Source organism: Sceloporus occidentalis, unplaced genomic scaffold (genome assembly GCF_023333645.1).
Source record: "Sceloporus occidentalis isolate IW3139 unplaced genomic scaffold, rSceOcc1.0.p SCAF_1, whole genome shotgun sequence".
Lineage (NCBI taxonomy): Eukaryota > Metazoa > Chordata > Lepidosauria > Squamata > Phrynosomatidae > Sceloporus > Sceloporus occidentalis.
The window spans coordinates 212349705-212366726 of record NW_028316981.1 but is presented as its reverse complement, the minus strand read 5'-3'; the positions used below and the strand labels follow the sequence as shown (position 1 = coordinate 212366726).

The window sequence follows — 17022 nt, the reverse complement described above, 5'->3', positions numbered from 1 at the left end:
GCAGAAGGGAGCAGAAAGAGTGGAAGACCATAAGCCAGATGAATGGACTCAGGGAGGTGGATCTCCAAGCAGAGCAATAGAGGAGAGGGAGTCTTGGAGATGTCTCGTCCATGGGGTTGCCATGAGTCAGAGTTGACATGAGGGCAGCTAACAACAACGGAGAAATCTTGAACCTCAGCCTGGCTCTTTCCTTGGGAAAAGGCTGTGAAATTGCCAACAGTCCCTCCAGTGCAGCCTTCCCAAGGAGGAGCCTGGGCTGGAGGCTGGCAGGAGGGGGCAGAGGCATGCTTTCCCTTTGCAGGAAGAGTCAGTACATTCAGCTGCCAGCCAAGGAGGAGGAAGAGGAAGAGGAGGATCAGAGCAAGCTGGTGGGCAAAGGGAGCTCCAGGTAAAAGGCAGCAGCACCAGTAGCACTAGGACAAGGAAGGGAGGCAGACTGTGGCCAAAATCTATAGCCAAGCAGGGTGAAGGGGTCAGGGAGCAGGATCTGGAGGGGGAACTGAGCTGGCTGGGTCCTCCTTGGCTCTAAGGGCAGCCCATGGGATTAAGTGAGGGGTCAGGTGGCATCCAGGAGAAAGGGGGCCTTAGGCTTGGCTCCCAGATAGATGTCAGGACTGGAACTCAGGCCACATCCTGGAGTGAACTCCACTTCCCTTCCTCCCTTTCAGGAAGGAAGGCTTTGGAAACAGTGTATCCAAGGGGAGGATACAGTCCATGGATCCTGTTGGGCTGTGGCCACAGTGCAGAAACAATCCCATTTGGCACCACTTTCACTGCCATGGCTCCATGCTATGAAATCCTGGGATTAGTAGTTTAGTGAGGTATTTGGCCTTCCCTGTCAGAAGGGTCTGGTGTCGTCATCCCCCACCAGACTACAAGTCCCAGAATTCCAAAGCATAGAGCTATGGGTGTTAAAGCAATGTCAAACTGGAGTGTTTGCAGTTTTCGTTACCTTTGTGTCCCAAGGACGTCCCACTTCTAATTTTTATTCTCACAATGACCCTGTGAGGTAGGTGAGGCTGAGCAAAAAAGACTAGCATAAGGTTTTATAGAGAGCCGGCATGGTGTAGTGGTTTGAGTGTTGGACTATAACTTTGGAGACCAGGGTCCAATTCCCAGCTGGGCAATGAAACCCACTGGGTGACCTTGGGCAAGTCACACGCTCTCAGTTTTGACTTAGGGTCGCCATATGTCAGAAATGGCACACAACAGCCACACAACAGCCACCTACACACAAGTTTCATGGCTGAGTAGCTCAGGCCTTTGCAGTCCTTCCTAGACCAGCATTGTGAAGCCATGACACACGCTAACTCTACACAAGTCTTCTCCAACAACCGATCCAAACTATATTTACAGTAGCATAAACACATCAACAACACAATCTAAAACCTAAACACACAACTATACAATGGCTTCCTTTCCTCATCCTTCTGGTTTTAATCCTAATTTAAGTATTCTTCCCTTACATCATTAAGTCCTGAAAATGTTGTCTCCAGTTTTCTTTTCAGCTATCTTATCCTTCAAATACAATGATCTAATTATTCATGTTCTTGTTCTCTGTCTTGAAGTTTCTCCTTAAGCAGTCATCTAAAAATTTAACTGCTGGCTTACCCAATTTTCTTTCCAAAACTGTATCGCTTCCCTCCAATCTTCTTCTAGTTTGGGTATCTTTCCGTCCTTAGTCTTAATTGTTAATTTATCTAAACTTAACATTTCATGTAATTTTGACAACCTATCATCAACAGTGGGAAATAATGGTGGACATTTTGGTAATATTGCCTCATCCTGTATACAAAGCACTCATGCAGTCTTGTTGGACTCCATCTTTGAGCATCTCTTGTCATGAACTGCTTACAAGGCCCGATGAGTAGCCCAACATCATCTGGTAATTTTCAGGGTTTCAGAGCTATTTTAAAAAGGTAAAGATTCTGCTGATGGACCCTGGAGTCCAGGGGTAGGCAACCTTTTTGAGCCGGGGGCCGGGTTGCTGTCCCTCAGACAACTGGGGGGCCAAAGCCAGGGGGGAGCTTCCACCCTCTGGGGCGGAGCTTCCACCCTCCAGGAGCAGGGCTTTCTGTGCTCCCTTTCCCAACCTCCAGCTGTCTGACAGACATATAGAAGTGGGGGGGGGGATTGGGAGAGGGGGTGACAGGCGTGCCTGCTCCTCCTGCCCTTCCTTGGCCCCCAGTTGCCTCAGAGACAGCTGGGGACCACTAAGGGCCCGTGAGGGGCAGGAGCAACAGGCGCGCTGCCCCTGCTCCTTTCCTCGGGGCTTTGCCAGGCCTGAGGTGTCCTCCGAAGGACACCTCAGGTCTGCCGAAGCCCCGTGGGAAGGAGGAGGCAGCGTGTACCCGCCCTCTCCTCCTCGGCCCCTTCCTTCGGCTGAACGGGCTACAAGGGGCCCTTTCGGCCGAAGGGGAGGGAGGCCGAAGGGAAGGGCTTGGGCACCCGTCCCAGGCCATTCCCTTCGGCTGAAACCACGGAGCCCTGGTGGCGTAGTGGTTAAATGCCTGTACTGCAGCCATTCACTCAAAACCACAAGGTTGCAAGTTCAAGACCAGCAAAAGGGCCCAAGTTCGACTCAGGCTTGCATCCTTCCGAGGTCGCTAAAATGAGTACCCAGACTGTTGGGGGCAAATTAGCTTACTTGCTAATTAGCTTACTTGCTGTTCACCGCTATGATCTTTGGAATAGCGGTATATACAGTGGAACCTCGCCATAGGCGGGCGCGCCATACGTGGCCTTGAGCATATGCACTCAAGCAGCGGCGCGCGCGCGGGGCGGAAGGGGTGGCGCGTCCCATTCAGTTGGATGGGCGCATGCGCCCGTTGCGCCGCGCGTGCCCCCATTGCGCTGCCCGCGCGCCCATTGCGCCCCGCAGACCTCCGCGCCGCCGTGCACAAGCCCCATTGTTTACAATGGGGCTTGAGCATAGGCGGAAATCGCCATATGCGGCGGGATCCGGAACGGATCCCCCGCGTATGGCGAGGTTCCACTGTAAATAAAACAAATTATTATTATTATTATTATTATTATTAAAGCAGACCTTTTAGCATTAAAAGCACCGAAAATACACAGAAATGCACTTTGGAAAGTCACACTGTCTCAGCTTCATAAAGAGTGAGTGCATGTCTCAGAAACTGACTGATATCATCATCATCATCATCACCACCACCACCACTATCATTGTTAAAGCAGACCTTTTAGCATTAAAAGCACCGAAAATACACAGAAATGCACTTTGGAAAGTTACACTGTCTCACCTTCCGAAAGAGTCTTCTTCTTCTTCCTCCTCCTCCTCCTGCTCCTTCCTTCCTCCGTTCTCCTGCTCCTTCTTCCTCCTCCTTCTTCCTCCTCCTCCTTCGTCCTCCTTCCTTCCTCCCTCCTCCTCCTCCTTCTTCCTCCTCCTCTTCCTCCTTCATCCTCCTTCCTTCCTCCCTCCTCCTCCTGCTCCTTCCTTCCTCCCTCCTCCTCCTCCTTTTTCCTCCTCCCTCTTCCTCCTTCTTCCTTCCTTCCTCCCTCCTCCTCCTGCTAATTCCTTCCTCCCTCCTCCTCCTCCTTCTTCCTCCTCCTTCTTCTTCCTCCTCTTCCTCCTCCTTCCTTCTTTCCTTCCTTCCTTCCTCCCTCCTCCTCCTTCCTTCCTCCCTTCTCCTGCTCCTTCTTCCTCCTCCGTCTTCCTCCTCCTCTTCCTCCTTCCTTCCTTCCTCCCTCCCTCCTCCTCCTCCTTCTTCCTCCTCCTCTTCCTCCTTCCTTCCTCCCTCCCTCCTCCTCCTCCTTCTTCCTCCTCCTCTTCCTCCTTCCTTCCTCCCTCCCTCCTCCTCCTCCTTCTTCCTCCTCCTCTTCCTCCTTCCTCCTCCTTCCTTCCTCCCTCCTCCTGCTCCTTCCTTCCTCCCTCCTCCTCCTCCTTTTTCCTCCTCCCTCTTCTTCCTCCTTCCTTCTTTCCTTCCTTCCTCCTCCTCCTCCTTCCTCCTCCTTCTTCCTCCTCTTCTTCCTTCCTCCCTCCTCCTCCTGCTCCTCCCTCCCTCCCTCCCTCCTCCTCTTCCCCCTCGGGAAGGGCAGCCACGGGTAGGGCGGGAAGGAGGAGGAGGACCCCCGCCCTTTCATTCCCTCCCCACAGCTGTCGCAGCCATGGGAAGGGAGGGAAAGGGGAGGCCCGATGCGGCCACCGGAGCCCTCCAACAGGGCTCCTGCGAGCGCACCGGGCCTCCCGGACGCCCGATGTGGCCGGTGGAGCCCTCCAACAGGGCTCCTGCGAGCGCACCGGGCCTCCTGGACACCCGATGCGGCCGGTGGAGCCTTCCAACAGGGCTCCTGCGAGCACACTGGGCCTCCTGGAGGCCCGATGTGGCCAGAGGAGCCCTCCAACAGGGCTGCGGCGAGCACATGAGGCCTCCTGGAGGCCCGCCGCGGCTGCCAGAGCCCTGTTGGAGGGCTCCAGGGGCCGCACCGGGCCTCCTAGAGGCCCGCTGCCATTTTTTCAAAATGGCGGTGAAGTCTCATGTGACCTTTCCCGTTGTGCCCTGTGACGGGAAAGGTCACGTGAGACTTCGGCTGCCATTTCGGAAAAAATGGCACCCGGAGCGGCGAGGAAGCGGGGCGGCAATCGGCGGCAGGACTGTGCGGGGGCCGGCCGAAAGGCCTCCGTGGGCCGCATCCAGCCCGCGGGCCGGAGGTTGCCGACCCCTGCTGGAGTCCATCTGAGCTTATATCTATTCAGCTATGGAAGGGATTGCCATTTATGTTAGATTTAGGAGAATATCACACTAGAGCCAATTACACAACAATCATGCTATTGGAAGATAATGGAAGCATAGTTCTATAGTGATCTGTAGTTCCACACAGTTGCACAATTGTGCTATAACAACAAAATAAAAGCAAAACAAAAACACAGTCATGTTCCCCATACAAAAGCCGATTGTGTTGCTGTATCGTTAGTATATCATGACTGGATGTTTCACACATGCGTCATTATTGCACTACTGCGCATGTCCAAAAAATAGGGTACCATCCCAAGCAGAATAATATTTCTATATTTAAAAACATGATATATATCCAATTCAAACAAAATAGTGCCCTATATCTCAACATAAGGCAAAAATCTACTCCAAAAATGATCTTAGCAATGAGAGTGAATTGCCTGTGCCAAAGTGCAGTTGGGAAAAGCTCCTCGACAGTACTCCTCAATAGCGCAAATGCATTCTTATTAGTTTCCACACCTTTGCAATAGCATGAATGAAATAATAATAATAATAAAATTTATTTATGTTTCTCCGCCTCTCCCAGTGGATCGAAGCGGGGTTACAGACTAAGTAAAAGCACCTCAAACTTTAATTAAAGGCAGCTAAAAACAATAAAATATCCAACACCAGACAAATGCTATTGGTAAATCATTCACGGGGTTTCCCTGTTAATAAGGGAAGAGAAGAGAAAGGTTTTTGTCACCTTTTTAAAAGCCTCGAGCGAGGATAATTGGCGAATCTCTTCCAGCAGGCCATTCCAAGTTTCTGGAGGTCCTTTTCTGTCACCGCTCCAAAAACTTGGAATGACCTGCTGGAAGAGATTCGCCAATTATCCTCGCTCGAGGCTTTTAAAAAGGCGACAAAAACCTTTCTCTTCCAGCAGGCCTTCGACTGATAATGTCCAGAACCACTTGAATCCCCCTTTTATTATTTTTCTTATTTGTGATTTGTTTTTAACTTCGATGTATTGTTATGTACTTTTTAAACTTTTTTTACTGTTTAATTTTATAGTTGGGAGGGAGGGTTGGGTCGGGGTTTTGGGGGGCTTGTTGTTTTTATTGTTGTATATTATATTTTCTTTGTTGTTACCCGCCTCGATCCTCAATCAGGAAGAGGCAGGATATAAATATATATTTATTATTATTATTATTATTATTATTATTATTATTAAGGAGTTACAGCACAGTTCCAGGTTATTCATGGATGAAAGTGACACTGTGTGTAAATTTTTGCGTTATCACACTATAATGATGGCAGCATTCCTTTTTTCTCCTTTCTTATAACCCCATGTGTTAATCTCCTTAGAGCAAAACATGTTTCCACTCTTTAGCAGAAGGGAGAACAACATAAGGTCTCGATCAATGGATGTGAAATAATACCGTAGAATATATTATATGGAAAACAAAACTTAATAGTTATAATATCTGAATAATCCTTACAAAAACATGTAAGGTAGCCAATTTGATTGCCCCTTAATTTTGTTACAGTGTGTTATGTACAGTGAAGTATGTTTAAGTGTTACAGTAACCGAGTTGAAGGTCTGTTAATGTCACACTAGGTGTGAAGGCGAATATGTATTCACTATTATGAATCCATGTTATTTCCCACAATAGGATTTCCTCAGATGCGTGCCCTAGCAATTTCATTTACAAATTAAGCCTGTGTTTACTTTCTAATCACAAAATAAAACACACTAAATTCAAGCTAGAATTTAGTCTGATCAAGTAAAATCACATGTGGTTAAGGAAAATCACATGCAATGACAAGCAGACATCTTTTGCACCTCTGCAAAAAAGGGATAGTGTTGGTGAGACTGAATTTTAGAGTGCTAGTCATTCAAAATGTCTTCTATTGGAGAAGACAGAGGTTAGTATAAAAAGGAAGCTTAGGGTGCATACATCACCCACAAGATGAGCCCAACGTCTTCACCACTGACATGACACATATTCATGCAAGTTATCTGAATATGAATTCAGTCTTGCTCTCCTTTCTTCCCTGCTTCAGGTGAAGTTTCCATTTTTCCATTTTTCAGTGTGCCCAAATGTCCTAACTGCAAAGAGGGACAAGGCACCACAAAATGTAGAACGTTCAAGAAAAATGTAAGACGTTACAAAATAAAAGCTAAAAACACTCATATAAATATAAATATAAATTCAGGCTTCTTAGTCATATTCAAAATGGAGGACATTTTGAATTCCTCCTGAACAGAAGGTTGAAATGTAGGGCATGTCCTGGAAAAGGAGGACCTCTGGTCACCCTGAGTATGTCATATCATGGTTCCAATGTTACTCTGGGAAGAAATAGGTACATTTTTGGGCCAGTGATGCAGACTATGTGCCGGATTAGTGGTGTTGCTGTAAAGCAGGATTAGGGAACTGTGGTCCTTCAGATGGTTTTGGACCACAACTGCCATAATCCCTCACTGTTGTTGTAGGCAGTTGCCCATCCCTGTGCTAAAATGACATGCCTTGTTTCACCTTTCATTTCTATAGCATTTACTTTCACTGTTGGTCCTCTCTTTCCATAAATTCATATTTTGGATTCCTCTTTCCTAGGTCACAGAGAAAAACCTATGCCTGGCTGCTGTGACATAGCGATGACCTCCTCTTTGTCACTGTCCAATAGAGAAGATGCAGGAGAACTTTGCACTGTAACATTTGTGGACCGAGAACTGAAAGAACATGCTCCTTTTCCACCCAAGGGCCACCTGAAAGCTGAATTAGATGCCAGCACCAGAAAGAAATATACATCTGCAAAGAGGAAGGTAATTGATTTGTCATGCGATAACATTTACAATTAGATCTCCAGGCCTGGACTATCTTCTCTGGTCCATGGGACTCGGGGAGGAAACTCAGAGCAAGAGCACTGTCTTGATGTCAGGTGTGTGTGTGTGTGTGTGTGTGTATTTGCATGTTCCTCATTACTTATACTTGGTGTATTTTTTAATTGTAATGGTGCAGTCTGTGCAACTGTGGTTGATGCTTATTATGTCATACTTAATGGTATCCCCAGGGGTTGCCCCTTGTACCAACACCAGGACTGACCCCCTGTGACATTACAAGGGGGTTGTCATTAGATTTCTGCATTTGGCCCTCCAGTCTTGGGGCCTGGGATAGTCATGACCTGGTAGCCCTATTTGCAACTATCTATAGTCAGGCCTCTGTATCCACAGATTTTTTTTTTATCCATAAATTCAACCCTCCACAGCTTGAAAATATTCAATAAATCATATCAATAATAATATAAATTTGAAAAGCAAACCTTGTTTTTGCCATGTTATACAGGGGACACCATTTTACATTGTCATTGTATTTAACAGGACTTGAAAACAAATAAAAACCCCAGTATTTGGGATGACAGTCTCATTAACAAATGTTGTAAAGCCAGTTGAGAAACTGGACTCTCTGTCTCCATTGTAAAGCAGCAGCAGGGGATGAGCTTACAGGGAGGACAGAGAAAGGCTGTGAACAGGACTGTCCAAAAGAGTTATGAGGCTTAGGACAGATAAAATGCTGTGGGTCCATGTATATCAAGGGGTTGGGGGGAACAGGGAGATTCATGAGGAGGGTGGCCCAGTCAGGTCAGGGTCCAAGATACAGAGGACATTGAGGAATGAGGCCCTTGATTTTTCATGCCCCATGGTAAATACACTGGGCCCTTATTATCTGCTGGGGTTTGGTTCCTGGACTCCCTTATATACATTGGCAAAATCAAGGTTTGCTTTCTGGAATTTATATATTTTCCAAAAAATGTCAAGCTGTGAAAGATTGATTCAGTTGATAAAGAATTCATGGATATGGAGTGGGCTCAAACTGTGGGGTCAAACAGACAGGCCAAAATAAAGCTGTTTTGGGTCACTTTGGAGGTATGCTGTTTAAATGACACACACATCTTAAGAGGCCAGAAGCTGTGCCAAAGCTGCGCTCCAGTCCTTTGGACTGGAGCATGCCTTTGGCACGGCTTCTGGCCTCTTAGGACTCATGCAGCATTTAAACAGCATACATCCAAAGTGACCCAAAGCAACTTTATTTTGGCCTGTCTGTTTGGGCCCTTCAGCTCCATTTTCTCCTCCTGATGTGGGAATATTGAACATTCTTTGGCATTATTTTCCTCTGCTTCATCCTTTAAACCCATTTTTATATGCCCCTATGTTTTATCCTTGACTTATCCACAGGTCGTATCAATATCCATAATTTTGGCCCCAACACCTGCCCTCGACTTGTAAATGAGGTTGACTTATAGTCGAGTATATCCAGTAATAACTAAATAAAAATGTTGGCTGACTGTGGAGGGTATTTATTGGGAGCCCATATGACACCAACCCAGTAACTCCTCATCCCCACCATCCGTCCCAGTGGTGGAAACGCTTCTGTCGTTGTTGCTTTAAAATTGTGATTTTGTACATGGGAGCTGAAGCATCAGCCTACAAACCAATGTATGCCTCCAGTTGTCTTGTGTCATCCTTGCAGGCATTTGCTCTCTTTGTTAAAGCCAAGGAAGTGGTTGCTGACACTTGCTGCCCCATGTCTGCTTGCCAAGGAGTGATTTCCTGGAGATGCTGCCAACAGAACTTCAAAGACCTGACTGGCATTCACAGGCATGTCGCTGTCCACCATTCAGGTGATGTGGGGAAGCAAATGCTGGTGATCTTAAAGCCTATGGCAGGCAGCAGCAATGTCACACGCAGCTCAGTGTCTGTGGATGAAATGCCTAGGCCCAACAGGCTTCCGTATCACAACCAGGATATGTTTCAGAAGCTCCCAGATACCAGCCACATTGATGCTAATGAAATGACAAGGTAAGGTATTATTTTTTTTTAAAAAAGAACCACAACAGCCATGACCCAAGAGGGTAGCAGCACTTGCAACACTGTGAACTGCTCAAGTCAGGTATGGCCAATGGTGAAAGACATCGCTTTTCTTACGTAAGCTTCTTTCCTGTGTTGTCGACAACAGTGAGGTTGGGCAAGTTCTGCTTTACTATTGTTACTGCGAGGTGGCAGATCCTGGGGGACTCTGCGCATGGCAGAAGGCTTTATGTCAACACCTGCATCTCACTGGCAAGGTAAGCCATTTAGCACTCTGCCCAATGAACAGCTGCAACAGCTTGACTCTCTTCAAAGGACTCTGAAAAGACTGGCCAGAGCCATCCCCACCAGCAGGCTTGGGCATGTGCAGTCCCATATGTATTCAGACTTCACATGGAACCTTAAGGAGAAGTGGTTTTCTTTTCAATGAATAAGTCATTTGCTTCAGAAATGAAGTCCACAACCAATGTGTCAGTCAATAACTCTGCCAGAAACAGAGCTTGGAAAAGTTACTTTTGTGGACCCACAGTTCAAGATTCTGTAGACTTGCAGCTCAAAAAGTAACATTACCAAATTCTGACCAGAAAAATGGTAGAAGCTGCACCAGGTGTTCCCAGAAGAGTTTTTAAAAAACCCTGGGAAGAGTTTTTAAAAACAACAACCATCTTCTCCTTAAACTCCTTGAGCAATTTCCCACAGCTGTGTTTTACACAAAATTGTGTACAGTGTGCAGTTTGGCCATAAGGCCAAGATCTAACGGACAGTTTATTAAGAATAAGTTGTGCTGAAATCAGCTGGTCTTACTTTTGGGTAGCATTGTGCAGGCCACACATCTACTGAAAATTTCTGCTTTGCTTTGCTTTGTTTCTACTTTACCAGGTTCGGATAGCTTCTGAAGGAATTAATGGAACAGTTGGTGGAAGTAAGGTAGCGACTAACCTTTACATGGACGCAATGCTATCTCATCCCCTCTTTAAAGGCACTTTGGTGAGAGAAGATTTCAAGGTAAGAGTCCAACAGTAATCTGGTTTTGTTATAGTATTTAGTAACTCCCATTCTTAATCCCACAGTGTTTTTTTTTTCTGTCCCACAAATTCTTGACTAGTGAGCTTCTGCATTTCACATGGTTGCATGGCAGAGGGACAGGGAATCTTTTCTTTATCTCAGGAGCTGAATTCCAGTTGGATAAGGACACTGAGACCCACATTCCAACAGTATGTAAGGGCCAGATGTGAGTCTGAGCAATCTTGACATTTCCCCACCAAGCCTACAAAGCACAGCTCAGTTCTGTGCAGTGGTATCATATGGAGGGTGCAGGGGTTGCAAAACGCACCATGTGACACCTTAAAGGGGGGGGGGTGACACCACTGTTCCTCAGACATCTGCATTTTGGCAGAAATGGGCTGTGGCATTCACCGGTATCTCTTTAAAATGTTGAAGAGATTATGTGAATGGGGTGAGGCTCAGTGGGAGGAGAAATGAGAAGCCCCAGGTTTTTTTTTAAAAAAAAATGATTTTAAATTGTTTAAAATGTTAATTTTTTTTAAATTCTTTAAATATATCACATTTTACCAAATTTTCACATTAACCAAATGAAATTATGTATATGTAAACAGATTTATTCTGTGTGAATGATATCATAATTTAATTTTGCTTGCTGTTTACGTCACAATATTAGCATTACATGCAGTGATATATGTGGATTATGATTTATGAGTAACATTGGTGCAAAAAACATTCCTAAGGATTCGGTATGGTGTGGTATGGGAGAAGGTCAATGGGGGAATGATACCATGAGTTACTACACTGGGTGACACTAACCCTAGTGATGCCACTGGTTCTGTGCATTTTTAACGGGAGGCATAAGCCTTCAGATTTCTGAAAGCTGAATTAGATTAGCCACTGAACAAACTGAGGAAAAATGGGGTCCAAATTAATTATTGTGGTTTCCAATATATAAACATTGAGAATACTCTGGAACGTGAGGCCCAGTGATAGTCAGCAAGATGGCTGCTGCTAACTACTAGCTAACTTCAACATGCTACTCAGCAGGAAAGTAAATAGCAGTTAATAACTCATCTTCTCCTCTTTTGTGTGTGTGGTATTGTAAAGCATATATATAAATCAGCTTCTGCCTTTGGTTTTCTGAGGCTGGCTAAGAGGTCCATAATTCGATTCTCTCCAAATGATAGCAATAATATTGTTAAAAACAGTCCGGCCAGAGGGAGGAGAAGGAGAGGAGCTGCTTGGCAGCCATTTTGAGACCGTGTGCTTGAGACCGTGTGCTCGTTGCTGAAGGGGCGGAGCTTCTGTGAGTCACATCTGTGAGTCACAAGGGGGCGGAGCTAGCAGACTAGCTTTATATACCAGCTTCCAGAGCCTTCCAGAACAGTCCGGCCAGAGAGGGGAGAAGGAGAGGAGCTGCTTGGCAGCCATTTTGAGACCGTGTGCTCGTTGCTGAAGGGGCGGAGCTTCTGTGAGTCACATCTTTTTCATTTTCTTTAACTCAACAACTCTGCTCAAGTGGCATCAGGTTAGAATCAGATATTGAAACAGAACCTTCCCTTTAAGTGTAAGATAGCAGCCAGTACTTACCTTTAAAGAAGTATTCCCAGTAGATTGACTGTTATATTTATTACTAAAGACTTTGCAGTATGGACAACGAGGGATCTGCCGCAGTCACCTGCAACTCTTGTGGGATGTTTCTCTTCTTGCCTACAGAAGTGGAGAACTTCACATGCACCAAGTGCAAGTTGGTAGCACTCTTGGAGGAGAAAGTGCAGCAGCTGGAGTCCAGAGTAGCTACACTTCAGCATATTAGGGAACAAGAGGATTTCCTGGACTCAATAGAACTAACCATCTTGGATGAGTACCACGCAGAGGAAGATGCTAGGGTGGAAGAGGTCACTTGCCAAACAGAGGAGGCAGACAGCTGGAGGAATGTCACAAAGAGAAGTAAGCCAAGAAGGAATTGTTCGGGGAGCTTGCAGCTAGAAAATCGATTCGAAGCTCTTTCCCTTATCAAGGAGGATGAAGAAGAGCAGCATGGACAGACTTCAGGGACAGAGCAGGGGAGCCCGAGAGTCCCACCCGAGGGAACAGTCGCTGCTAAGCCTCGGAGGAGGCGTGTGGTCGTAGTGGGGGACTCCTTGCTGAGAGGTACAGAAGCAGTGATTTGTAGGCCTGACAAGATGTCTCGAGAGGTGTGTTGTCTTCCAGGTGCAAAGATCTGTGATGTGACAGAGAGGCTGACAAGACTGGTCAAGCCTACTGACCAATACCCCTTCCTTTTGGTCCACGTGGGAACTAATGATACTGCAAGACACAGCATTCAGAACATCAAAAGGGATTACGAGGCGCTTGGTAGGAAGCTGAAAGGAATGGATGTACAGGTTGTCATCTCGTCTCTTCTGCCAGTTGAAGGGCATGGTCCAGGAAGGAAGAGGAAAATAGCAGATGTGAACAACTGGCTTCGCAGATGGTGCCGCCGAGAAGGATTTGGATTCTTCGATCATGGGCTGCGGTTCCATGAGGAGGGACTTCTTGCAACAGACGGGTTGCATCTCACGCCAGTTGGAAGAAATGTTTTTGCCAACAGTCTCAAGAACTTGATCAGGAGAGCTTTAAACTGAGTTCCGAGGGGAAGGGAGACAATATTAAGGAAGGCGAAAGGGATGGCGAAAATAGTCAAACTGACATAGAGGAAACAAGGCAAACAGTGCAAGGACCCAGCAGTGGGAGGCAAAAAAAGTTGCACAGGCAGCAAGTAAAAGGGAACCATGGTCTGCGATGTCTCTACACTAATGCACAGAGCATGGGAAATAAGCAAGATGAACTCGAACTCCTAGTACAACAAAGCAAATATGATATAATAGGCATCACTGAAACCTGGTGGGATGAGTCTCATGATTGGAATGTGGAAATAGAGGGGTATAACCTTATTAAGAGAAATAGGCCAAACAGGAAAGGAGGAGGAATAGCACTATATGTCAGAGATATTTACACCAGTGAAGAGATCCTGGACATCAATCATGGAAGCCAGGTGGAGAGCATCTGGATAAGAATCAAAGGGGAGGGAAACAACAAGGGTGTTACGGTGGGAGTCTACTACAGACCCCCAAGTCAGACTGGGGAATTGGATGATATCTTTCTAGAACAGATGACCACACAGTCAGAAAAGAGAGATGTAGTAGTGATGGGCGACATCAACTATCCTGATATTTGCTGGAAGTCAAACTCAGCAAAATCCTCAAGGTCTAGCAAATTCCTCACTTGCCTGGAAGACAATTTCATGGTCCAAAAGGTGGAAGAGGCAACAAGGGGGTCAGCTATTTTAGATCTGATCCTAACCAACAAGGATGACTTGGTTAATGGGGTGCAAGTGGTGGGATCATTAGGTGGAAGTGACCATGTTCTCCTGGAGTTTGTAATACAGTGGAAAGGAGAAGCCAGGCAGAGTCAGACACACATCCTAGACTTTAGGAGAGCGGATTTCAGTAAACTTAGAGAAGTATTGAGGGTGATTCCATGGTCAGAAATACTAAAAGATAAAGGAGTTCAGGACGGATGGGACTTTCTCAAAAGGGAGATACTGAAGGCACAATTTCAAACAGTTCCAGTGAGAAAGAAAAACGGGAGGTGTCTCAAGAAACCAGGATGGATGACTAAGGAACTTTCAAGTGAGCTAAGTTTGAAACGGAACATGTATAAGAAATGGAAAAGGGGAAATCACGAAAAAGGAATTCAAAGAAATAGCAGGCATGTGTAGGGGTAAAGTCAGAAAAGCTAAAGCGCAGAATGAACTCAGGCTTGCTAGAGAGGTTAAGAACAATAAAAAGGGCTTTTTTGGATATGTCCGCAGCAAGAGCAAGAAGAAGGAAACGGTAGGGCCACTGCGTGGAGAAGATGGCAAAATGCTAACAGAAGACAGAGAAAAGGCTGAATTACTCAACACCTTCTTTGCCTCAGTCTTCTCAGAAAAGGCAAAGGGTGCTCAACCTGAGGATAATGGAGCAGAGGACAGAATAGGGGAATTTCAGCACAGAATAAGTAAAGAGATAGTAGAGGAACACCTTGTTAATCTAAATGAATTTAAGTCTCCGGGACCAGATGAACTCCATCCAAGGGTATTAAAAGAACTGGCAAAAGTAATATCGGAGCCATTGGCAATCATATTTGAAAACTCCTGGAGAACAGGAGAGATCCCAGCAGACTGGCGAAGGGTAAACGTTGTCCCCATCTTCAAAAAGGGGAAAAAAGAGGATCCCAACAATTATCGTCCAGTTAGTCTGATATCAGTTCTAGGAAAGATTCTGGAGCAGATCATTAAACAGAGAGTCTGTGAACATCTAGAAGGCAATGCCATAATCACAAAAAGTCAACATGGGTTTCAGAGAAACAAGTCATGCCAGACAAATCTAATCTCTTTCTTTGATAAAATTACCAGCTTGGTAGATGAAGGGAATGCTGTGGATATAGTATATCTTGATTTCAGTAAGGCCTTTGACAAAGTTTCCCATGACATTCTTGCAAACAAGCTTGTAAAATGTGGGCTAGACAAAGGAACTGTTAAATGGATCTGTAATTGGTTGACCGGCCGAACCCAAAGGGTGCTCAACAATGGCTCCTTTTTATCCTGGAGAGAAGTGACCAGTGGGGTCCCACAGGGCTCTGTCCTGGGCCCAGTGCTATTCAACATCTTTATCAATGACCTGGATGACAGGATTGGGAGCATACTTATCAAATTTGCAGATGACACCAAATTAGGGGGAATAGCTAAAGCCCAGAGGACAGGATCAAGATTCAAAATGACCTGAATAGACTAGAAAGCTGTGCCAAAGCTAACAAAATGAAATTCAACACAGAGAAATGTAAGGTATTGCACTTAGGGCAGAAAAATAAAATGCACAGATATAGGATGGGTGACACCTGGCTGAATGAAACTACGTGTGAAAGGGATCTAGGAGTCCAAGTAGACCACAAGTTGAACATGAGTGAACAGTGTGATGCGGCAGCTAAAAAGGCCAATGCTATTTTAGGCTGCATCAATAGAAGTATAGTGTCTAGATCAAGAGAAGTAATAGTGCCACTGTATTCTGCTTTGGTCAGGCCCCACCTAGAATATTGTGTCCAGTTCTGGGCGCCACAATTCAGAAAGGACATTGAGAAACTGGAGCGTGTCCAAAGGAGGGCGACAAAAATGGTGAAGGGTCTGGAAACCATGCCCTATGAGGAACGACTTAGGGAGCTGGGGATGTTTAGCCTGGAGAAAAGAAGGTTAAGAGGTGATATGATAGCCCTGTTTAAATATTTGAAAGGATGTCATATTGAGGAGGGAGCAAGCTTGTTTTCTGCTGCTCCAGAGAACAGGACCTGGAACAATGGATGCAAGCTACAGGAAAAGAGATTCCACCTGAACATTAGGAGGAACTTCCTGACAGTAAGGGCTGTTCGGCAGTGGAATGCACTTCCTCGGAAGGTGATAGAGTCTCCTTCCTTGGAGGTCTTTAAACAGAGGCTGGATGGCCATCTGTCAGGGATGCTTTGATTTGGATTTCCTGCATGGCAGGGGGTTGGACTGGATGGCCCTAGTGGTCTCTTCCAACTCTACAATTCTATGATTCTATGATTCTATGATAAATGCTATATTAATATTTGAACAGTGCTGCAGGCTTCCTTGGGCTTCATACTGGGAGAATATTAGGATATTAAATAAATAAATAAATATTGCATACATGCAAAGGTAAACTCTGTTCTAATATTTGGAGAATATCTGGAATGCATGTTCTTGCATAGAAGGATATGCTGTAATTCTTCTCTGTACATGCTGGAATTTTCAAGTTTCACTTTGTATTATCATTGGCTGTGCTGCATGTGCTTTTTGAAAGCCTTATCTGTGAAGGAACAAGTCCCAGAGTGACAGTGAATTGAGCTGCAAAGCAGAGCTCAGGTCCATACAAAAGCTTCTGGGGCTGCAAAACTCATTACAGTTCAATGCTTTCCATTCACTAAATATTCTCCTGCCTTCAGTCCCTGATCAAAGATTGCAAGCAGGATGAAACACTGCTGTGCGTTATATTTGGCTCATGGGCCAGACATTTGGATTGGACGGTGCCTGGAACGTCACTGGATACAAATAACACAACGCAATACCTGAATAATTTAAAATCCTCCATCTTTTAGTCTTCTTGCTGTCCTCAGTTGGGGGTCTGTTTGACTATTTGTAGTATTGCATATGTGGAATGTGTTTCCCCAGGGAAACTCCAAATTGGATGGCATTTCAAAACCAGATAATAACTTTAAAAACTTGTCCAATTTGCCATCGCCTTCCTGTAGCAGCTTTTAAACAATTGCTTGATGGTTTTATTTGGATCTGATAATGCCTGAATTTCTGTTGCTTCGATAAGTTTTTTTTAAGTTATGTGTGCTATTCTAGGTGGTTTTAAAGAGATCTAAATTAATTTTCTTTAAAAAAAT

General features: G+C 45.5%; 1 protein-coding gene across 1 annotated transcript in view; it reads left to right on the top strand.

Moving 5' to 3' along the window:
* The first annotated feature begins 312 nt into the window (after window positions 1-312).
* LOC149323326 (thiosulfate sulfurtransferase/rhodanese-like domain-containing protein 2) overlaps window positions 313-17022 on the top strand; it is a 29188-nt gene continuing 12478 nt past the window's right edge. The window contains exons 1-5 of the mRNA XM_089488765.1: window positions 313-388; window positions 7295-7503; window positions 9209-9537; window positions 9695-9803; window positions 10426-10551. Of these exons, the coding sequence (XP_089344891.1) occupies window positions 7312-7503; window positions 9209-9537; window positions 9695-9803; window positions 10426-10551 (756 nt within the window). The 5' untranslated portion in view covers window positions 313-388; window positions 7295-7311. The remainder of the gene's footprint in view (window positions 389-7294; window positions 7504-9208; window positions 9538-9694; window positions 9804-10425; window positions 10552-17022) is intronic.